Source organism: Dermacentor albipictus, chromosome 9 (assembly GCF_038994185.2).
Source record: "Dermacentor albipictus isolate Rhodes 1998 colony chromosome 9, USDA_Dalb.pri_finalv2, whole genome shotgun sequence".
Taxonomy (NCBI): domain Eukaryota; kingdom Metazoa; phylum Arthropoda; class Arachnida; order Ixodida; family Ixodidae; genus Dermacentor; species Dermacentor albipictus.
This window is the reverse complement of record NC_091829.1, coordinates 115,517,774-115,540,522: the sequence shown is the minus strand read 5'-3', so window position 1 is coordinate 115,540,522 and position 22,749 is coordinate 115,517,774. Positions and strand designations below refer to the sequence as shown.

At 47.6% G+C, this 22,749-nt stretch overlaps 1 protein-coding gene across 2 annotated transcripts in view; it reads right to left on the bottom strand.

Moving 5' to 3' along the window:
- Nucleotides 1-22,749, bottom strand: part of Pur-alpha (Purine-rich binding protein-alpha) — a 223,704-nt gene that overhangs the window by 55,832 nt on the left and 145,123 nt on the right. For both annotated transcript variants that reach the window (XM_065446087.2, XM_065446088.2), the window contains one exon: nucleotides 10,530-10,660. In XM_065446087.2, coding sequence (XP_065302159.1) covers nucleotides 10,530-10,660 — 131 coding nt within the window. The remainder of the gene's footprint in view (nucleotides 1-10,529; nucleotides 10,661-22,749) is intronic.

The window sequence follows — 22,749 nt, the reverse complement described above, 5'->3', positions numbered from 1 at the left end:
GGCCAGGCTAGCCGTTTGGTGGACCGAGTATTGTTGGTTGATTCGCCGGCGCCTTCATGGTATATTTGCAGCAAGAGAGCTTCTCGGAAAAGTGTGTTTTGCGGTGCAGTTTTCCTCGGGCCCCAGGATTTGTCACAGTCTGCTGACACTCATGGCAGCTACCGGAGAAGTCAGCTCTGGAATTAAGAGGCGCCGGCTGGGGTCAAGCGTGGCAACCTGGCTTCGAGGACCCGCTCAACTCGGTGGATTCTGGGAATCCAAAGTGCGTATATGAGTGTGTGAGCCCTCCCCCTCAAAGGCGGGTCGACTACACCCCGACAACTGCAGACGGTCCGACTGGACAAAGGTTGGGCAGAAGTTTTCCCTCCCCTAGGGATCTAGGAAGGACAGAGTGTTTTTAAGCAGCTGTGTGCTTGACAAGCAGGGTACTTGGTGCTTGGAGCTTGTGTGCTGTGCGCTTCGTATTGCGTGCTCCATTTGGGAGTCGTGCTATAATGTTGAAACGTATCTCCTCTTTTAATGTAAATATTGTAATTAAATCCTGTACACCTAGTTCTTGAAGAGAGCAAGTTCCTCCCTACAACCACGTCCCAAGCTTGGGTGAGTTGGACGACGGCATGGGCCAGCTACCACATAGTTCATGTCTGACTACAACCCTTACAACTGGATGCCAGGGGTGAGATTGTCCTACAAACCTAATAAGCCCAACAAAATCTGACATGTCATGAAAGGGATAGAGCATGATGCTTTCAACATGATACTTGCAAAGAATCCTCAGTCCATGACTGACATAGTCAAGTTATGCCGAAGCTACGAGGAGCTACACAGGCAGTGCTTGTTGACATGTCGCCCTTCATCATGCGACGAACCTGGTTTGGCTACCATTTCCGACCAGTCCGCAATACTTGCAAAAAAAGCATTCGTTCGCGAGGAGGTTGTAAGCCAGCTCTCCATGATGACCTTCGCTCAGCTGCCACATATATAACAGCCTGCATCGAATTTTACACCTCCACTCTGTCGCGCGATCAAGAAGGAAATCGCCGAGGTCATGCCAGACCAGCACCAACATCTTCCTGTGGCTACACCACTAAGCTACACTGAAGTCGTTGCACCGCCCCAACAGGTCTTCGCGGCTGATCCACTCACCTACGCTGAACTCGTTGCCAGTCCAACCATCCATATGACCACCACACTTCAGCTATGTTACCGACATTGCGCCTTACGCTAACTACCTGCCGTTCATTGTTTCCACGCTGATGCGACCTTGCCCCATATCCCGGCATGAGTAAAACTAATCATTGCAGTCCAGGAGGCAAGGGCTGCGACATCGTCAAAATGTGAAAGTCCTCAACACAGTTCCTCAAACGTAATCAAAGTGTTTGTTGATGGTGTTTATGCATCTGCACTCGTGGACATATGAGCCACCGTATGTGTTAAGGACACTAAGCTTTGCCACTTCTTAAAATCACAACGCCCCTTTCTGGGCTGTCCCTCTGCACAGCCACTGCTCTGCATATTCACCCCTTAGTGGCTTGCACTGCTCGTGTTGTCATTGCCTGCATTCTATACGCCATAGAACTCGTCATCCTATCCTCGTGCTCTCACAACGTTATCCTCGGCAGGGATTTTCTCTAGTACCACAATGCCATTATCCATTGCACACAAGCCGAAATAGAACACTCGTCGCTGTTAGATTTTACGCTCACCGACAATTCTTCGCTTTTGAGGAAACTACTTGTTCACGCCGACACCCACGTTCCTCCGAACGAGTCAATGGTTGTGCCCATGTACTACAGTGGAATCTAAGACGCTGTTGCACTATCGTCTCCATCTGACCGCTTTCTTACTCGGAAAGATCTGCTGCTACCTTTTGCAACAGTGGGCATCACTACAGGGCTACAGCACCAATTTCGTTTGCAACCCATTCCCATACCCTGTGATGCTACTCCGGCGGGAACGTCATGGCAATGTAGAAGCGATCAAAGACGTGCAAGTTCTGGACGTGCCCGATGACAATTACCATATTTACACGACTGTAAGTCGACCACTTCTTTAAAATTTGAAAATCTGAAGTGGGAGGGGTTCGACTTACAATCGAAACGAAAACATGGCACCACCAAGAAAGCGAGACCAATGGGAGCTACAACGTAGTTACAATTTTATGTTTGCTCTATGGCCCTATCCGTAGGTTTTCACTATCCCGCATGTTTGTTTGCTTTTCGGAAGGGTTTTTCAACATTTTTAAGAGTTTTACAGTGCACGCATGAGTGCACTCAACACTTAAGGGGGGGTGTCGATAGTTGATGGAAGCACCGCTGTTCCCATTCGCGGCGGCGCTTGCGGGGAGTATCGGTAGTTCATGGAAGAGTAGACACCGCTCGTGGGTTTCTCTTTCCCAGTTGCGCTTAGCTTTCTCTATAGTTTGATGAAAGGCATTGGTTTGACACGTTCCACTTGACTGCCGGTTAGTGCTACTTCTATGTTTCCTCAGTCGTCGTGAGTGCTCCAGGCCCATTAATCATTCGGCACTCGTTCACAGCAGCGTTCAAGAGGGCTGCCATCCTTTACGCTGAAAAAACAAATCACAGCGCAGCGGGCCGCAAGTTCGATGTTTCCGAACGGGTGGTGCGAGAGCGGAAACTGCAGCGAAGCGAAATTTTCACCTGTGACGGCAAGTGAAAAATTTCCCACAGGCCGAAGTCTGGACGCTTTTCGGAGCTGTAGGCTAAGCTTGTGGTGTATGGCGCTGAAATGCGTGATCGGTCCCTGCCAGTGAAGTGTAACATGGTCATGAAACAAGCCCGGACCTTCACCTTTTAAGGACCTGCTCCGCCGTGAGTACAACGAGTGGCTGGCGGCAGAAGACTGCAAAATTACGCCAACCGGACCTGTCAAAAGAGCCTCCCTGACGGATGCATGTGGTTGGGTGCATTTGGCGCGGGCTGCTGTTCCACAAGATGTCGTAGTGCGGTCGTTCGCCAAATGTGAAATTTCGCTGGACGACGTGCTGTGGGACCGTAGCAACGATAACGATGGCAGCACTAGTGAAGACGAGTAGTCCAGTGACCATGTCAGCTACTAATAAATTTTCGTTATCGAATGCACCCTTGGGTATGCTCTTTTCTTTTTTTTTTTTTCCTGTCATGCGATATGGGGGGTCGACTTATATTCGACTCGACTTACAAACGTGTAAACACGGTACTGTGCTAGTTCCAGTGAGCACAGTGCTGTTTCAAGGTGCGACCTATCGCCCAGTGATACATTCGGCTCTTCTATTGCCGATGGCCTTACACCAGTCCAGCAATCTCGGCTTTTGTGCCTCTTAGAAGAATTTTGTTCTTCTTTCGATGTAAGGCAATCTTCCCTGCGCTGGACGTCAACTGTTACACATCGAATAGACACTGGCTCGCAACCGCCATTGCAGCAATGTCTGTATCGTGTATCTCCTGCAGAACGTCATGTAATCAACGAAAAAGTCAACGACATGCTTCACCGTGAGGTGATACGACCTTCCAACAGTCCATGGGCATCCCCTGTCATCCTTGTTATGAATAAAGATGGTTCTAGGCAGTTCTTTGTGGACTAGCGATGCCTAAACAACACTCGCAAGGATGTCTATCCTCTCCTGCGTATAGACAATATGAATGACAATCTACAAGGTGCAGAGTGCTTTTAATCTCCAAATCCGCACTCAGGGTATTGGCAAGTAGCCATGGCAGACCCTGATCAGTCGAAGACAGGTTTTAACACAATAGCATTAAGGGACCCGTGTCCGGCATCGGACGTCGTTTTGGCAAAAGAAATCCCGAACCACGAATACCCATGCCCTCCATTGGGCACAAGGAAGTTACTGAACTAATTGAATTTCTCAAGCGTAATACATAGAGAAATCATAAAGTACGACTTACACACAACCTACAGACATGATAGTGTCGGATTGTAATTTGAATACATGAAAAAAACATAATTCTGCTACGCGAAAACTCAAACCCTTTCCCAGTGTTTCTACCATTCATAAACTGCCCAAGGCATCTGCCATTTGCGTGCGCCAGCACGCACAAATCTTGGAGGCCACGGAGCGGCACACACAGGTGTTTGCAACACTTCCATATGGCGCCTGCGTCCGCCACATCATGGCTCACGTAAGAGGCCGCCTTTCTGCCAGATAGCCCGCCTTCATGCATAGTATTTGCCACCAGCATTTCTGGGTAAACATTATGTTTACATATGCTGCAGTTGCTGGGAAGCATGAGAAGCAGTCAGGAATCTTTGAATGCTATCGTGTTCCACTCTTAAAGGCAAAGCTTAAGCGTCCTCCAAGTTTTTGTCACACCCGACTATCTATATGAATTTAACGTAATGCTTTTTGGTCTTTGTAATGTGCCTGCAACTTTCGAGCACATGATGGACACAGTTTTACGTGATTTAGCACTAACTTGATGACATTGTTGTCTTTGCTGTTGTTTTCACCACACATCTTCATTCATTTATTCATTCATTTATTTATACTGTCAGCCCTCTTGGTCTTAGGGCTATTACAGGAGTGAAGAATAAGAACAACAGAAAGAAACATATAATGCCACTGAGTTACAAGGTTTGACTCGCAAAGCTTGCCTTAGAATGAAAAAGACGTATGAGATACAACATACATGGGAAAGTATTAAAGAAACCATTTATAATTTGGCACCGCGGCGTCATAGACGCAACAAGAGACACATGTAAAAAAAGTAAATGCGTACATATTGGGCAATTCACTATGTGGTATTACAAAAAATTGTGCTTTTAACACCTTCCTTTTTTTTTTAAAGTCAGTTAAGGACATCGAGGGTACAAGAGAGTCGGGTGACAAATTCCATTCTCCTATCGCCCTAGGAAAGAAACTGAACTTGAAGCAATCATTGCGGTTGAGTGGAGGAGGAATGTACATACTATGACGATGCCTCGTTGACGCATTCATAGGAAGCTCAAAATAATCATCTGGTTTAATATCTACTTATCTACTTGATTGTGAATAACTTCGAACAGGAATTTTAATCTGTGGTATTTAGTTCTGAGCTCAAGTTGTGCTATATCAGCCAAATGACATAACTCCGTTGGAGAATGGATGCAGCGATATTTATTAAATATAAACCTGGTAGCTAGCCTCCGTATTCGGTCAAGTTTAGAACAGTTAGTTATGGTGTGTGGGTGCCAAACAATTTTAACATATTCAAGGATTAGTCTAACTAGAATTTTGTAAGCAAGACATCAAATTTCAGGGGTCGCCCGACTGATGTTCCACCTCAAAAACCACAGGGCTTTAAACGATTTAATGCACACATTTTCTGTGTGTGTATTCTAGCGTAAATCTGATGTAAAGGTTAAACCCAAATATTGGTGTTTTTCAACGTTCTCAAGTTTGTTGTTATCAATGTAGTATGAGTAACTAAGGCCATGCTTTTTGCGTGAAATAGACAGAGACTGATCTTTTGCGGGTTTATGGCCATTTTCTCTAGTGTGTTTTGACATGCTTAACAAACACTGGCCTACAACTAAACCTCAAGAAGTGCCGATTCACAGCTCGCAAATCACAATTCTAGGTTACATTGTATCCGAGGATGGAATTCTCCTCGATCCAGCCAAACTTCGGGCCGTCGCCGCATTCACCAAGCCAACGTCCATCAAAGAATTGTGCAGTTTCATAGGCCTGTGCTGTTGCCTCAGACACTTCATTCACAATTTTGCCGCCATCAGATCACCCCTGACGAAGCTACTTAGAAGCAATAGGCCCCTCACTTAGTGATCATCCGAGTGCGACGAGGCCTCCACAAAAGTGTCGTTCGCTAACGTCTTTGCCACTTTTGCACCATTACAACCGGACAGCCCCTACTAAGGTGCACGCAGATGCCGGCGGTGCTGGCCGCGGCGCTGTTCTTGCCCAGCACAAGCAAGGGTTCACTGAATATCCTGCTGTTAACAGCGCAAAATGTAGACAAGAGATGAGACAAGAAGACACCACAGCGCTTGTCTTCTTGTCTCGTCTCATGTCTACATTTTGCACTGTTAACAGCAGGATGGAAAACCAACAAGCCCAAGTTGCTATTCTAGCAAAATACATTCCTGAATATGTTGTGGCCTGTGCAAGTCGTATGCTTATGAAAGCTGAGACCAATTACACTGCGACAGAAAAAGAATGTCTGGCCATCACCTGGGCACTTACTAAGTTCGAGCCTTATTTGTATGACCGTCCATTAGATGGAGTCACAGACCACCATGCACTCTGCTGGTTGTCATCCTTGAAAGATCCCTGAAGCCATTCAGCCTGATGGGCAATTCGTCTGCAGGACTATAAATCTGCAAGCTGTACCACAACGGACCCCAGCATTCTGGTGCCGACATCCTCTCGTGCTCTCCTTTGCCTTTCTCGGGCATGCTGCTCATTATCCCTCTTGGCCGTTTCTTCACTCCACCTTACCACCATTGCTTCTGAGCAGTGCAAAGACCATCGGACTGCCTCCTCTATAGACTTGCTTGTAAAAGCTATAAAGCCCTCAGTGAATAGTACTCTGTCTTCAACAGTAGGTAGGATTTCAGCATTCTTCTTAAAATGTAACAAATTTAGTTCAGAACTCTAATGATGATTGTCTAGTGATGGAATTTTACATGGCCCAATGCTGAAGTTCTCTCTCAACTTGAATGTTTCACTCTCTGAAAGGGAAAATTGTCATTCATCGGCGAGTAGCACAAAGCTACAAAGGAAACTCAGACTGTGCCCTATGTGGGCTTCCAGACTGGAAACATGGTCTGAGAGAAAAAGAGAGAGAGAGAGAGAGAGGGGAGGGGGGTAAGCAGGGAGGTTAGGCAGGAAAAAATTTTGTTTGCTACCCTGCACGGGGAGAAAGGAAAAAGGGATTCAAAGATGCAGGAACGGAGAAAGAAAAGTAATGAAACGAAAATCATCACACAAAATTCTGAGGTGGCACATGTCACTGTTTAGACTGCAGGAAGCAAACTAGCTGTTTGGCTGCCTTACCACATACGTACAATTGTTGTGACGACTGTCGTAGTACCTTTTGCTCTGACAGTGTCCGGCTGTTCTCTGTCTCTAAAGCCTCTACCACAAAACTTTCCAACGGATTTTCAGTGTCAGCCAACATGGTCAACAACAATGCAACGCTGGGGGCAACGTTCGCTTGACACCTAACTCATCCCATGCCAGATCACAGTGTTAACGCCTGAAGTGGCTAGCAAAGCATAAAGGAAAGCTGGCTGCGGTGACAACAAAATTTTGTTGAAACTTGTTCCTTGTGGTTGGGCCTTAAAGTCCTGGCCTGCTGTCAAACCATTAATATGTTTCACGCTGTTTGATTTCAAGGATGAGTCTAACCCGGTAAACTTAGAGGGTTGGTTTCCTTTGTAGCTTTATGTTACTCTCGTGTGGGTGACAATTCTTTTTATGAAACTCTCTCTGCATTGCTGATTTCCACAAAGCAGCTTTGCAATATTTACTCCCTATGAGTGCACATATAAAGCTGGGTACAGGCAGCTGCAAAGCAATCGACCACAGCGGCGGTCAGACCTGTGACGCAGCAGAGGGTGCTAAGAATATCTGGATCCGGATAGGCCGCCATTGGAATCTCAACCTGGCAATGTTTAACGCTACAATGCTATCTAGTGAGGCGAGTCTAGCAGTGCTATTGGAGGAATTAGCGGGCATTAAATGGGATATAATAGGGCTCAGTAAGGTTAGGAGGACAAACGAAGCATATACAGTGCTAAAAAAAGCACGCAAGTCTTGTGCTAACGAGGCTTAGCGGAGAGACGAGAACTAGGAGTCGAATTCCTGATTAATAAGGATATAGCTGGTAACATACAAGAATTCCATAGCATTAATGAGAAGGTGGCAGGTCTTGTTGTGAAACTTAATAAGAGACAAATTCAAGGTCATACAGGTCTAGGCACCTACATCCAGTCATGATGACCAGCAAGTCGAAAGCTTCTATGAAGACGTCGAATCGGCGATGGGTCAAGTGAAAACAACATACACTATACTGATGGGCGACTTCAATGCCAGGAAAGGCAAGGAGCAAGCTGGAGACAAGTCAGTGGGGGAATACGACATAGGTTATAGAAATAGCAGGGGAGAGTTATTAGTAGAGTTTGCAGAACGGAATAATTTGCAGATAATGTATACCTTCTTCCACAAGCGGGATAACCGAAGGTCGACGTAGGTGAGCCCGAATGCCAAGACTAGAAATGAAATAGACTTTATACTCTGCGCTAACGCTGGCATCATACAAGATGTGAACATGCTCGGCAAGGTGCGCTGCAGTGACCATAGGATGGTAAGAGCTCGAATTAGCCTAGACTTGAGGAGGGAACGGAAGAAACTGGTACATAAGAAGCTGATCAATGAGTTAGCGGTAAGAGGGAAAATAGAGGAATTCCGGATCAAGCTACAGAACAGGTATTCGGCTTTAACTCGGGAAGAGGACCATAGTGTTGAAGCAACGAATGACAATCTTATGGGAATCATTAAGTAGTGTGCAATAGAAGTCGGTAGCAACTTCGATAGACAGGATACCGGTAAGCTATCGCAGGAGATGAAAGATCTGAATAAGAAACACCAATGTATAAAACCCTCTAACCCTACAGCTAGAATAGAACTGGCAGAACTTTCGAAGTTAATCAACAAGCGTAAGATAGGTGACATAAGGACGTATAATATGGATAGAATTGAGCATGCTCTCAGGAACGGAGGAAGCCTGAAAGCAGTGAAGAAGAAACTAGGAATAGGCAAGAATCAGATATATGCGTCAAGAGACAAAGCCGGCAATATTATTACTAATATGGATGAGAAAGTTCAAGTGACTGGGGAGTTCTATAGAGATTTATACAGTACCAGTGGCACCCACGACGATAATGGACGAGAGAATAGTCTAGAGCAATTTGAAATCCCACAAGTATCGCCGGAAGAAGTAAAAAAAGCCTTGGGAGCTATGCAAAGGGGGAAGGCAGCTGGGGAGGATCAGGTAACAGCAGATTTGTTGAAGGATGGTGGGCAGATTGTTCCAGAAAAACTTGCCACCCTGTATACGGAACGCCTCATGACCTCGAGCGTACCTGAATCTTGGAAGAACGCTAACATAATCATAATCCATAAGAAAGGGGACGCCAAAGACTTGAAAAATTGTAGACCGATCAGCTTACTGTTCATTGCTTACAAAGTATTTACTAAGGTAATAGCAAATAGAATCAGAAACACCTTAGACTTCTGTCAACTAAAGGACCAGGCAGGATTCCGTAAGGGCTACTCAACAATAGACCATATTCACACTATCAATCAGGTGATTGAGAAATGTGCGGAATATAACCAACCCTTATACATAGCTTTCATTGATTACGAGAAAGGGTTTGATTCAGTTGAAACCTCAGCAGTCATGGAGGCATTACGAAACCAGGGTGTAGACGAGCCGTATGCAAAAATGCTGAAAGATATCTATAGCGGCTCCATAGCCACCTAGTCTTCCATAAAGAAAGCAACAAAATCCGAATAAAGAAAGGCGTCAGGCAGGGAGATACGATCTCTCCAATGCTATTCACAGCGTGTTTACAGGAGGTACTCAGAGACCTCGATTGGGAAGAATTGGGGATAAGAGTTAATGCAGAATACCTTAGTAACTTGCGATTTGCTGATGATATTGCCTTGCTTAGTAACTCAGGGGACCAATTGCAATGCGTGCTCACGGCCCTGGACAGGCAAAGCAGAAGGGCGGGTCTAAAAATAAATCTGCAGAAAACTAAAGTAATGTTTAACAGTCTCGGAAGAGAACAGCAGTTAACGATAGGTAGCAAGGCACTGGAAGTGGTAAGGGAATACATCTACTTAGAGCAGGTAGTGACCGCGGATCCGGATCATGAGACTGGAATAATTGGAAGAATAAGAATGGGCTGGGGTGCGTTTGGCAGGCATTCTCAGATCACGAACAGCAGGTTGCCATTATCCCTCAAGAGAAAAGTGTATAACAGCGGTGTCTTACCAGTACTCACCTACGGGGCAGAAACCTGGAAGCTTATGAAAAGGGTTCTACTTAAATTGAGGATGACACAACGAGCTATGGAAAGAAGAATGATGGGTGTAACGTTAAGGGATAAGAAAAGAGCAGATTAGGTGAGGGAACAAACACGATTTAATGACATCTTAGTTGAAATCAAGAAAAAGAAATGGGCATATGCAGGACATGCAATGAGGAGGGAAGATAACCGATGGCCATTAAGGGTTACGGACTGGATTCCAAGGGAAGGGAAGTATAGCAGGGGCGAGAGAAAGTTAGAAGGACGGATGAGATTAAGAAGTTCGCAGGCCACACGATATAGCCGATATAGACGATATAGCCACAATTAGTACATGACCGGGGTAGTTGGAGAAGTATGGGAGAGGCCCTGCAGTGGGCGTAGCCAGGCTGATGGTGATGGTGATGACAGGCTTGGTAAGGAATCAATTGGCCAAACACTTCTGGACACAATCTACAAGCGCCAAGTGTACGTACCTGCTGCACCTCGGCCACCTTGATAAAGCGACCCCGGCGGTTCTGTTTGACGTCGAGGTAAAACCTCTTGGACTGGATCTGGAGCATCTTGGTGGCCAGTTCCTGCTCGCCTTGCGACATGAGCTGTCCCCCTGCATAAAACAACAGCAAGGGAGCCACATTTGTGAGATGCACTACCACGCATTGTTTATACCATGCTGCAGGCACGAAAGAGGACCCAAGCAGGAGAAGCAAAACACTTGAGCATCGAAAAGAAGAAAAAAATAAACTTAAAAAAAAAACACAGAAAAGTGCCATGCGACTAGTTGTGCAACCCTTTTTGCAGGCTTTTGTAGGCTACTTTCGGGCTTGAAAAAAAACTTATGTAGCATGTATTGAGCAACAGATAGCTGGATCAGGAATTAGCCAAGATAGTCTACAATATATTTATTGGCACTTTAGTTCTGAATATTTCATAATTAAGTAATAACAATTATGTAATTAGGCAAAATAGAACAAGATTGTCCTACTTGCTCCAAGCGATGGCACAGAAAATTACCTTGGTTCTGTTCAGCTACATGGCACAAACACACTCTTTAATTTTGGCACAAGTTACTTGGGACATCCTGTATAAGGAATTAGTGTAGACAGACATATTGCTGCCTCTAAAAATAATCCGGTGACCGGCTCTGTTCTCTACAGAATTATGCTATGCAAGGATAAATGGTATTATATAGCCACCTGCAGTAGTGGGCACAGTGCAAGAGAAGGGGCAGACAAGGACAAGATTAAGGACATGAGCATGCTACCCTGCCCGCTCGACAGCCAGCTCCCCCCGCAATGTTTCTTCACTGCATTCAAATGTATGCCTTCAAGTGCATAATTCCTTTATGAAAACAAGTAGTGAGAACTGGGCAAGGTGGAATGTGTTCATGATCTGTTCAGCGCAACAACTGAACAAAGTCAACAACTAGGGTGGCACTGCACATCAGAATGTTGGCCGTTCAATCAAGCACGATTCCATGTTTACACCCTATGATAGCGGCACTGTGTACAAAGTCTCATTTTCTTGTGGTAAAGTCTATATTCGTCAGACCGGGTGGAGTATAAATGTAAGCTTCAAAAGAACACCACCTTTTGTACACTCTTTAAACCCAATCAGTACTCATCATGGGAGGTTGTACCAATGTCGACAATGATGTGTCACCCACGTTCAGCCCAATGTTGCGCTGCTCCCACCACCAAAGATGAGTTACTGTTGGTAACTGGCTTTTGGCTCTATTGTCAGCACTAGAAGGCAGTACTGGTACGGAAAAAACATGTAATCAAGTATCAAAAGTTAAGTATCAAAAGTTAAGTAATATATTGACAGGAACTGTGGGGTCACAGGAGACTGCCAGAACAATAGGACCAGTGTAACAGGCTTCTAGAACAGAACTGCCCATGCCGTGCTTGTGCATCGACCATGCGGTGCTGCCCATGTTTATTTTCCTCGTCTTTCGCAGCCAGTATCGAGGGTGAAGTAACGGTCGTCTTCAGGATATCGGCAATCTCAACGGGGATTCTGTGATGCCCCTGACTAGTTTCACTTTGCTAATGATCTTGTATCCTTCCAAGTGGCCTGTGAAATATTGGACATGGGGAAGGGGATAGCTATCATGGACCGTGTAATCCCCGAGCACCCGGTAGTCGTCACACGGACGGCAGTCACCAGGTTCTTTCTTGGGCACCAGATGGAGTGGGGAGGCCCAAGTGCTAGATGAAGGAAGAATAATACCTAGCTGGAACATGTGACTGAATTCCCCGTTCAGCAATGGCCAGACGCTTACCGAAGAGGCGGCGCGGATGAGCTGTAACGGGCAGACCACACATAACAATGTGGTGGGTTACTTTGCAACTGGGGGGCCAATTTAAATTGCAGGGCCTTGTGACCTCAGGGAAGTCTACGAGGATTCTAGTGTAAGAGCACAGTCATATCAGCATGCGGATGCCAGTGGGAGTGACGGACGACAAAACACCAGGAATGGAGAGGCGCGTCTTGCTGTCAATCAGGTGATGGTGGCGTATGCTGATGGCGAGGTCGAAATGGGTCAAGAAGCTGGAGCCCAGGACGGGCTGACTGACATCAGTTACAGTGAAGACCAGCCGCAATGTGCGCCGCAGGGCAAGGTCAAATATTAGGGACTGCAGACCATTTGTGGTGATGGAAGATAGAGTGCGCTGCATGGAGCATACATTCAGGAAGTGCAATCATCCTTTGAGGACAGCAGTACACTGACCTCGGCACCCGTGTCTGCGAGGAAGCAAAGGCTGCAAATGCGATCCATGACTAAGAAATGGCGTCTGGGTTGGAAGGAGAGGTCACATCCCACCGTCAGTAATCTAGCAGCGTGTTTCCTGACCAGTTGCATGGGGACGCACACGGGCGGGCACGGTGCTGGAACATGCGATGGTACCAGAAAATAGGCGAGCTTCAAAGACTGCGCAAGCGAGGCCGCTCTGGGAAGAACAACGGCGGCTATGACGTGAGGAGGAGTCGCATTGATTATAAGAGAACATCTGTAGAGCGCCGATGTAAATGGCGAGCCGGTCAATCCGGGACTCTAAGCGGGACGTGGCTGAGGACTCTGGTGTTGATGAGAGGGCGGCGACCGAAGGAGAAGTCATGACATGGACTCGATCAGCACAATCTGGGCGAAGCGGTCAAGGGTCAAGTCCGCTGCAGCGGCCAAGACAAGGTGGGTGGACTGTAGCGAGCACTGCCGGAAGATCTCCCTCAACAGCGCACCGTTCGAGTCGATGTTGCCTGTCCCTAGGAGCAGCCGCATGCTGTTGAGCAGCTGGCAGGGGCAGCAATCTCCAAGCTAATAGGAGGTAAGCAGATGCTGGAGGCAGCGCGGTGTAGTCTGAAATACTCTGCTTATTGCTAGTATGGGGTATCAGCCAAAGGTGAAGCCAATATGTCCACCACCTCCTAAGCCACTTCAGAAGACAGGTTGCAAAGTAAGTGGCAAAACCGAGAAGTCTCCAAAGTGAGGTGGTGCAGATTGAAGATGGCTTCAAACTGGGCGAACCAAACCTGCAGGTTCTTGCACCAGAACATGGGAAGGCACAGCTGGAGAGCTGCGATATCCTGTGGGTGCATGGTAGCATTAGGCTGAAGGTTGCCTGAGGATGGTAGGTTGCTGCAGTTGGTCATCTCCTACGCAAGAATCACCACTGTAGGGAACCGAGAGGTCCCAGCGAAGCGCCAGGACAAGAGGACCAGCAGTCTTCTATAACAGAGCTCTTTGTTCTCTGCATGCGCATCAAACACGCACTGTCACAGTTGGCACCAAGCCGCCATATGAGAGCGCCAACCTTGGCGCGTCCCCGTGTTGCAGCGTCGGTGATTGCTACAGTATTTTTGTAATCAGAATGCCATAGAAACGTTCGTGGCTACATAAAAAAAATTCTGAAATTATTGGGAGGACTCGAGGGCACACCCAGCTCTCCCCTAACTACCCACTGTTGCATTTGTGGTTGCGTACCGCTTTTCGTTCAGTAATGCTATCGTTATGAGGCAGAGAGAGCAGTGTACGCACAAGATAGCTGAAGCTTTTCACATCCATAAGTAAGCATGCACACAAATGCATAAGTTAGCCCTCCATCACTATAACACAGAATAAATGTAACTTTTTAAATTAGGTTTAATCACGCACGACGAATGTGATGCTGTTTTACAAGGTGTTGGTTTTATTTAATTTTCCCAACTTTGGCGCTATCCCCGTTGTATTGATTGGTCATGTGTTTGCCTTAAAGCTTCAGTTGATAGACAGTCCTTGTGACTGTCTTTTTTTTTCGTCTTTGTCAAGTTGTTGCACTAAACAGATCACTATTTTTTATGAAAGCAATGCTTTCTTTGCCCTTCGGTTCGGGTTATGGCTTGTCTGCTTAGTCCACTCTTTGCCAACTAAACCGCGACAATGTGACAGTAAACTGTGGGCCAATCCCAGAGAGGGTGTAATGAAAACTGGGCCCATCCCGTGTAAAGGAACAACGGGGGTGAGGCAGCTGTGAGAGGAGGAATGTACTGAGAGAGGGACGGGCGAGCGAAGTTTGCCTGCTGAAGACGCAACTGAATAGACATCCCTTCACAAACCCTGCTCGACAAACTTTACCGAGGGTTCCTGCCGAAACTAAATCACCTGCTCGCAAGCCTCGCGGCAACGTACGCCGGCGCGCGCTCCCCGCAAGGCCACTGGCCGTGCCGCGGTACGCTGTCGTCACGAGCGTCGGGATCGAGCGTCACGCGACCACTGCGTCACCAGGGTCGATGCCAGGCGAGACGGCCATTTTCAAGCCCGCAGCGATACAGACAATCTCGACGCGCGACAACGCGCAGACGTTAATAAACAAATCGCGGCGGGCGAGAAAAAATGGAAAGAGAAGCAGCGGGCAGGGCTGGAAAGAGGACGCGCGAAGTGTGGGCATCGGACGGCAGCTCGAACATCACCGGAGCGTAAAGCGCTCCAATCGTCGGAGCGCGCGCGGCGGCCATGTCGACGGGACGAACGAGAAGCCGCAGGAGAAGGAGATTCTTGATGGGAAGGAAAGGTTGGGGTAAAGTGCAGCGCAGTAACTGTCTCTCAATTACTGCGCTGCAATGTCGACGGGACGAACGAGAAGCCGCAGGAAAGGTCAAGAGATGCAGTGAGGCGAGAGGAACGGAGGGGGGGGGGGGGTGCAAGCGCGTGACGGCTGGACACTGGACGCCTGGCGCGGGCTATTATCGGCCATCGCGCGCGTTCGAGCGTCGCTTGGCATACAGCTACGCACTTTTGGCGCTGCCGCGAGGGCCGTGACATACGCCGACGCGTGGTCAAGGCGCAGCTGGAATTCGCGACGGTGGTGACGACATATTATTGGGCTAGCAATTGGATGGACAATCCAGGCGCATTTCAGGCGTCGCCGTGAGGTTCAGTATAAAGCCCAAGGGCGATAAGATCGTCGCCGCACGCCGTCTGCTGTATGTGCGAGCGTGAGCCGGAGATCGCGGCTGGAAGAAAGCGGGAAGCAAGCGCGCCGTCTTCCGTCGTGCAAAGCTCTGGGGAGCATTTTACAACTGCTAGTAGGTACAGAGGGCGTAGCGTTTTTCGTGGCGCTCGACGTTTTTGCGCCAAGTCCGTGCCCACTGCCTCACCGCGCGGGGAGCCAGCGCGGTGAGGCAGTGGGCACGGACTTGGCGATCGCTGTGCCTGAAGGGGCAAGCTTCTGACTGGTGTTGTATAAGTCGCGGGTCGCTATTTTCATCGCGACGATGGATTGGATTTTTGTCCAAGCACTGCTCCAGGAGGGCAGATGTCCCTGGCCAACGGAGGCCTCAGGAGGGCACCTGAGGTTATATTAAAGCAGGCGGCGTCGGATCTCCGGGGCACCCAAGCGGTAGCGGGGGAATCAAAGCTGGAAGTAGGGCGGCCCGTGGGTTGGGGCCGCGGAGGCCGAAGTGTGCCAGGGGGTGTTCGCATAAAAAATTGGCTGTCCGCAATAGAGGACAGCCGATCTTATATTCCCCTGTCACGCGCAAGCCTCGGCGAGCCCCAACCGACGCACCAGTCCGGGTTCTAGCTTTGATGTCCCCGTTGCCGCTTTGGTGTCCAAGAGGCGCCGCCAATAATGCGAAATAATGACACGTTGATTCAATTAGTAAAAAAACACGATTCAATAAACACAATTACGTCCAGCCGCCAACTTCCGACGCTAAGTTCAGCACTACCACGACTTCTGCCGGCACGCCTGTAGGGACAAGCGCATACGACACGCGCTAAGAGACTCCTCCGTAGTGCCTAGGCAGAGTCGCATATTCAAGGAGCAAAAGTCCCCACATTTCTTCTCTCGCACCCGCTCTTACTCGCGCATGCGCGCACACGTCTATCGTCTCCGCAAGTGCCACGCTCCGCTGTACCTACTAGCAGTTGTAAATACGTCCCCTGATCAGGGCGTGGCGCGTTGTCTGGATGCACGCACCGCCAGCCCACGTGAACTATCTCCCGGCGTAAACGAAAGAGATGTTAGAGCTAGGGCCAGTGTTGCTAGACCATGGATAATTTTCTATATTGTGGGAAATATTAGGAGAGCGAGGGAAAAGGGGGATTTCTTTTTTGGCAATGTAAGACGTGGCAAATATTTTAGTTAGGTCGAAAATGTTGTTTGCCCCTTTTTAAGGTGCCGAGCACCAAGCGTGGCATTAATAACTCGTTAGTGAGCGGCGAATTGAAGTCAATCCGACAGACCTAAGTCCTCACGAAGACTGTATTTTGCTATAGTTTCGAAATACAAGCATCCTGTGCACGGCCAGCTTAGGTTACACTTGTGGTAGCTCGCTAGAAGGACTGTTGCAAAGACGGACATTCCCACGGGTTCCTTTCTCTCTTCCCGTTCTCACTTCCCCAGCGTAGGGTAGCCAACCGGACTCTTGAGTGGTTAACATACTTGCCTTCTTTATATCCCCCTCTCTCTCTCTGTCCCCTCGGATTCATGTAAGCGGCCTTGCTGTGAGCTTGCAGCGCACGTAAAACTAGATGCCGGAAGGTTGAAGTTCCAGCAAAGTTGGTTGGAGAATTGTTCGTTAAAGGACTTACTTCCTCCAAGAAAAGTGACCACTACCGGAACATCATACTCTTTTTTTTCTTTTTTTTTTGCAGCCAGCGTGTGTCTGGCAAGGTCATGCATGCCCATGTGTGGAGAACCGAACATTGAGTGTTATCTTTAATTTTCGCAGTAAGTATGATCCTTGAAATGTGCTAAATGTGGAGCAGGAAGTATAGCTGCTTTGTTACGGGTTGCTTGCTGCATTAACATTGCACTTTGAATGCGTGAAAAGCTGACAACAGCGCTTTATGTCTGAGGTTTAGAAAAGAAATGTTTCAACAAGGCACTGTACGCGGGTTTCAAACTATTTCTGATTGCCACCCACACATGAGCGTACGTCGGACTCAATCGTGTCAGTTGTGTGCTTGCTTAGCCGAATGTGCATTAATTTCCTTTTAGGCGACCTTTGAAGAAATTGATTATGACAACAGATGCTCTGAAAATGACTCGTTTAAACAGAACATCAAACAAACAACTTTTTCAGTTCAAAAACATTTCGTGAATAAATTTGTTCGTGTGTAAGAAAGCTAGATATTCGCAATTTGACACACACTATTCAAGCGTGATCCATCATGATAGTGGCGGTGTTTATTGCTGATGTTGAATAGGCAATAAAAGAAAAGGGGGGGGGGGGAGAAGAGGCTGATAATGTTACCAGTTGAACGAGGGAAACAAAGGAAAATTTCCGCCCGTAACGTAGGCAAAGAACCCGTGACGATCTGGCAGCACTGGCTAGGGCCATTGGCGAAGTGCACTGGGACGTGTGAGAGTTCCGGCCACGAAAATACTGCGCGTACAGTCGGCCGCAAAAGTTTGCGGGATGCGGGTTGCTAGACAAATAAATGTCCATGCACTACTTCCACTCTGCTGCTTCTAGTTCAACAGGGCAATGCGTAGGTCGCAAAATCTGCGACATCCAAAATCTTTGAAAAATTCTGTGATATATATGTGGCTGCATATACAGCTTCGCGTAAACTCACATTTTCCGCAAATCCCGTGTCCCGTAATCTTTTGCTACCGCCTACACGTACGCCCAGCGCAGACCGCGTGGGAGCGCAGCCGAAGAAGCGATAAGGCGCTTGAAATCGAAAGCGACAAAAATACTAGGATCGAGATATATCCGTCGCTGAGACCGGCAATGGAAAGACATAAGAAAGAGCAAGCCGCACGACGTCCAGGAATTAAATTCTAGACGCGTCAAGTTGCGCCATTTTTTGCATTTCGAGCCAATCGGAGAGCGCGTTGCCGCGGTCCACAAGTACCCCCGCAAATAGCCCAAATATCCACAAATACGTATATCCAAAAGCAGACCCCCCACTACCCATGGGGCTACGGGGTTACGCATCCTATCACCGTCCCTGGATCAAAAGTTCACATTTGTTGCAAATAATAAAAAAGTAAAAATTCTGGCAGACAAACAAATGGAGGGCCCAAGGTTGTGCCCAGTAATTTCTACGTAAGTAAATTACAGCATTTTCCTTCCTCTCATTCCTTAGCCCAGCAACCATGCCAGCTATAATGCGCTAAGTAGGCAAGTGAAATACGGAGAAGGGATAAATAAAAGCAAACAAAGGAGGAGATGCATTACTCTAGCTGCACAAAAAAAGAAGAACGAAAAGAACAGTTTATTAAGATGAGAAACGAATACGTTGGCTGAGATTAATTATGAGTACTTTATTTTTCCAGTTTCAGGTGAAAAATTCGACTGTTTCTTAATGGAGCTCATCGCATCTTAATATCCAGCCTTTATTGAGCCTCGACAAAAGCCTTCCTAACAAAACCTTAAACAGACCCAGACGATTAAGGCTCATCGCTTTTAAAACAAAAGAAATTTCACTGGCTAATATATTAAAGCATGCATTGTAAAAAGTTTTTGAAACGCTATATAGGGATCGCAGGTATCGTCTGCGTTTGCTATAAGGAAAATTACGGCTGCGAAGAATAAAGCGAACATATTTCCCTCGAAAAATATAACTCCCGGACAAAGAATGGCGATAATGAAAATATACATTTCTCCTCAAGATTATAAACAGGCCCACGAACAATAGTCAAATAGATGAATTCTTTCTACATTTTTTTTTCTTTTCTTAGCAACCTATTAGAATGTTTAAAAAAGAAAAAAGACTTCGAAGGGAGGTTCATTGGGCAAGAGTATAAGCTCACTCAATTTCTTTAGCAGGCCCCGCAGTTTATACACAAGGCGTTTTTCTCCAAGCTGCCTAATACCAGTTTAGCTTTGCGCTCCATTAAAATAAAATTCGCAAGGGGCACGATTGCCAGACGTTCACAGCTAGTGTTGGTGCTACAACGGCGCCTGAAATGCATAGCGGTAGCGCCTTTCAGGCGCTCCCGCTATGCAGTTTCCTTCGCGTCGCTGTCTATTTTTATTTCACTGCTGCTACTAAATATCGAGCAGGTCGCTTTCCCTTATTTTCCTCCACCATATCAGACATTTGACATTTCATAGCGCATGTAAGCAAGCTAGGTTATCATGCGCCTAAGCTAACCTGTATCTTTTTTTGCTGCGGTATCCGTGCTGTCTTATAGGTGCAGCCCCCCCCCCCCCCCCCACACACACACACCACCGACACACGCACGCACGTGTGTTTGGAGCAAAAGAGAGAGAGAGAAACGAGCGAAAATCAGAGCGTAGACGAATGTATACACCAATTGCCAATTTATAAGCTGATTGAGGAAAGTTTACTAGTCAACTTTAGATAATATGGGACGACATATCGTAATTGCAAAATTGCACCATAAAGACGTGATGTGCGTATACATAGTACAAGTTACGAGAAATACGCCCTCACAATATGTTTTAAAAAAAGCACTGCTGCTCTAATTAGGGGAGTACTGACACACTTTTTTCAAAGGTGTAGCAACTATACTCTATACCGCACGCCTTCAGGGTGCGAAAGGATGGCACTTAGCAAGATACGCGGAGGTTGGGAAACACATTCATAGATATATCAATTTGATAGGTCAGTCAAGAAATGCCGCACTGGCGTCGTCGGCACTACGGTATCGCAATCTCGGACAGAGATTGCGATACCGGGGGGACGGGGGGATGTGCCAAGCTGCATACTGTGGACAGCGCTCACGCACGCGTTTGACAATCCTGAAGAGGGGGGGGGGGGGGGGGGGGCGACATTCCTATCCGGTTTGTTTGACTGAATGACTGGATGGCTGATTGATACCAAGCGGCAACGATTTAAAGAGACACGAACCCATGGATTACACTGATTAAGGATTACTTTGAAACTTCCTTGGTTATTTTCGCGCTAAGAGCTATAGGCTGGCCGAAACAACGTTAAATATAAGGTGCATTCATTTGTACTGCATTCGTAAACCACCATTGTAAAATATCAACAACAAAAAAATACCACGCAAGTGAAGGAATTAAAACAGAAGCAGGGAAAGGAAGGAAGGACGAGACGAGTACGCAGGACCTGCGCTCACTATTATTCGGTATGGTTTACGAACCTCTCGAGATCTCCAAACGATCTAAATGTTCTAAACGCCCAAATGCTAGCACAAATATTGCGGCGCACGTGCCCAATCACGGAGAATTGTAGCGTGTGTAAATTTTCGCAGCTGGGTCGAATCATACAGTCACAAAGCCGTTTGAAGTCACAAGGACCAAGTTAGGCGAATCCACGTACCAACGCTCACTGTCATGATCTCTGAAATGTCGATCATGCTTACAGCTTCAGTAGACACCAGCGCCCGAGCTCGCTGTAGTTATCTTTTTTTTTTCAGAAAACGAAGCTACTCTGCAGATATATTTGCCAATTACGTATTTGTGACGAAATGCCCGCGTGTATCCCAGAAACGTGCGAGCGTGCGAGTGCCTGCAAAACGACGACAAATAATGCGACTGGACGCGTCCAGTCGCACACGGGAAACCGCCTATGCATCTCGGCCAATATCCCCGCAGTGGGTACATGCGCCAGTGTTTCGCAGACAAGAGCAGACAATGGGCTCGGACAGCAGCCGTCCACTGAGACTGCAGTGATCGCACGAGGCACGACGTAACAAGGAAACGAAAGCATCGGCTACGGAAGACCTCTCCTCCGAGCCTTACGGACGCGCGAGAACGTTATCAACACGCTTGCAACCGTGCCGCTGCCCCGTCCATGTATACGAACCAGCGACCGCACCGGTCCACGAAAACGGCGCATGCAAAAAAGAAAGCATTCGTAAAAGGGGCGAAGCGAAGGTGAGAACCTCCGAGAACAACGCAGATTCCTCGACTAATTGACTGGGTCGATCGGATGCAGGCTCCTGGCTGTAATGGATCGGGCACTCTTTTCTTCTTTTCTTTTTCAATTCTCAGAGGCCTGGAAAAAGACGCACCCAAGACGTCCTTCGGACAGCAAAGCCTCAGGCCCGGCCGTGTGATCGAAAACCAATAATTAAAATGCCGACAAGCAAAAAGAAGTAAACGGAGAAAAGAGAGACTGTGGCGCTCCTATAGTATATGGCGAATAAAACAAACTGAAAGACGTCTCTGGCGCTAAAAGAAAAACACACGAAGTAAGGTATACACACACTGAACACGACACGGGCTTGTGTAGCTTTCTCTGTAGGTATCCTTTCAGACGCGGGCGTGCGTTTCAGCGAGTATACACACAGCGTATAGTATAGAGGCAAATAAAGCCCTCCTTGCGAAACACAGCTGCGAGGGACGACCGCAGTTGCGTATCCAAATCGCCATTCAGGCCACTCGCGGTTTCCAAGTGCGCACGGAAATAGGGACCATGCATAGCGCAGGCTTCTCGCCTTCGAGAAGACACACATTTTCGATTCCTAGAAGTTACACCACACGCCTCTCCCACCTATTAGAGACGACGTTTAGCGTGTACAGATACGAATGGTAAAAAACACCGATATCTCTTCATTTCAAGAACTGGTCTAGTAAATGTCGGTCCTGGCTGCAATCGTCATTATCGCAACATCATGACGCAGCATTGCAAGAGTTGCGGACGTCGCTTATTAAAAAAAAAAATTAACGGGACCGCCGAGCGCGTTTCTTTGAGAGGAGGAAGAATAAACGTTTATTGTGCGAAACAGAGAGAGAGTGTCAACTCGTTCTTCACCCTACAGGTGGGCGGCTCTCTCAGTTCGAGTGTAGGCCGCTGGCTGTATAGTGCCGCGGCCCGTGCCCGGTCTAACACACTTGGCTGACCCACTAGGCTAGCTCGGAGCCGTTAACATATGCCTCCCACGACGGTTTCTTCGACGGCTCCCACAGATTCTGAAGCTTGATCTTGAGTGTTTTAATCGCGGTGCGAGCACAGCAACATTGTGCGCTGAAGGGTGTCCGGTCCGCGTCACAGAATCGGCATGTGTACGAGAACTGTGTCGGGTGCGTCCGCTGCACGATAATTCCATGGACACTGGAAGTATTCGTTTGTAGTCTGAGGAAGGTGGTGGCTTCTAACTCACTTAATTTTCGATGTGGTGGTGGGTATGCTCTTCTTTCCGGTCGGAAGCGTCGCAATATTCCGACGTAGCTGATGGGAATGTCTTTCCAGAAACCCGTACAGCAGGAAAATCCCGGCTGCAATGCTCTCGGACGACCACGAAGTCTTACTACAAGGCCTTGCGA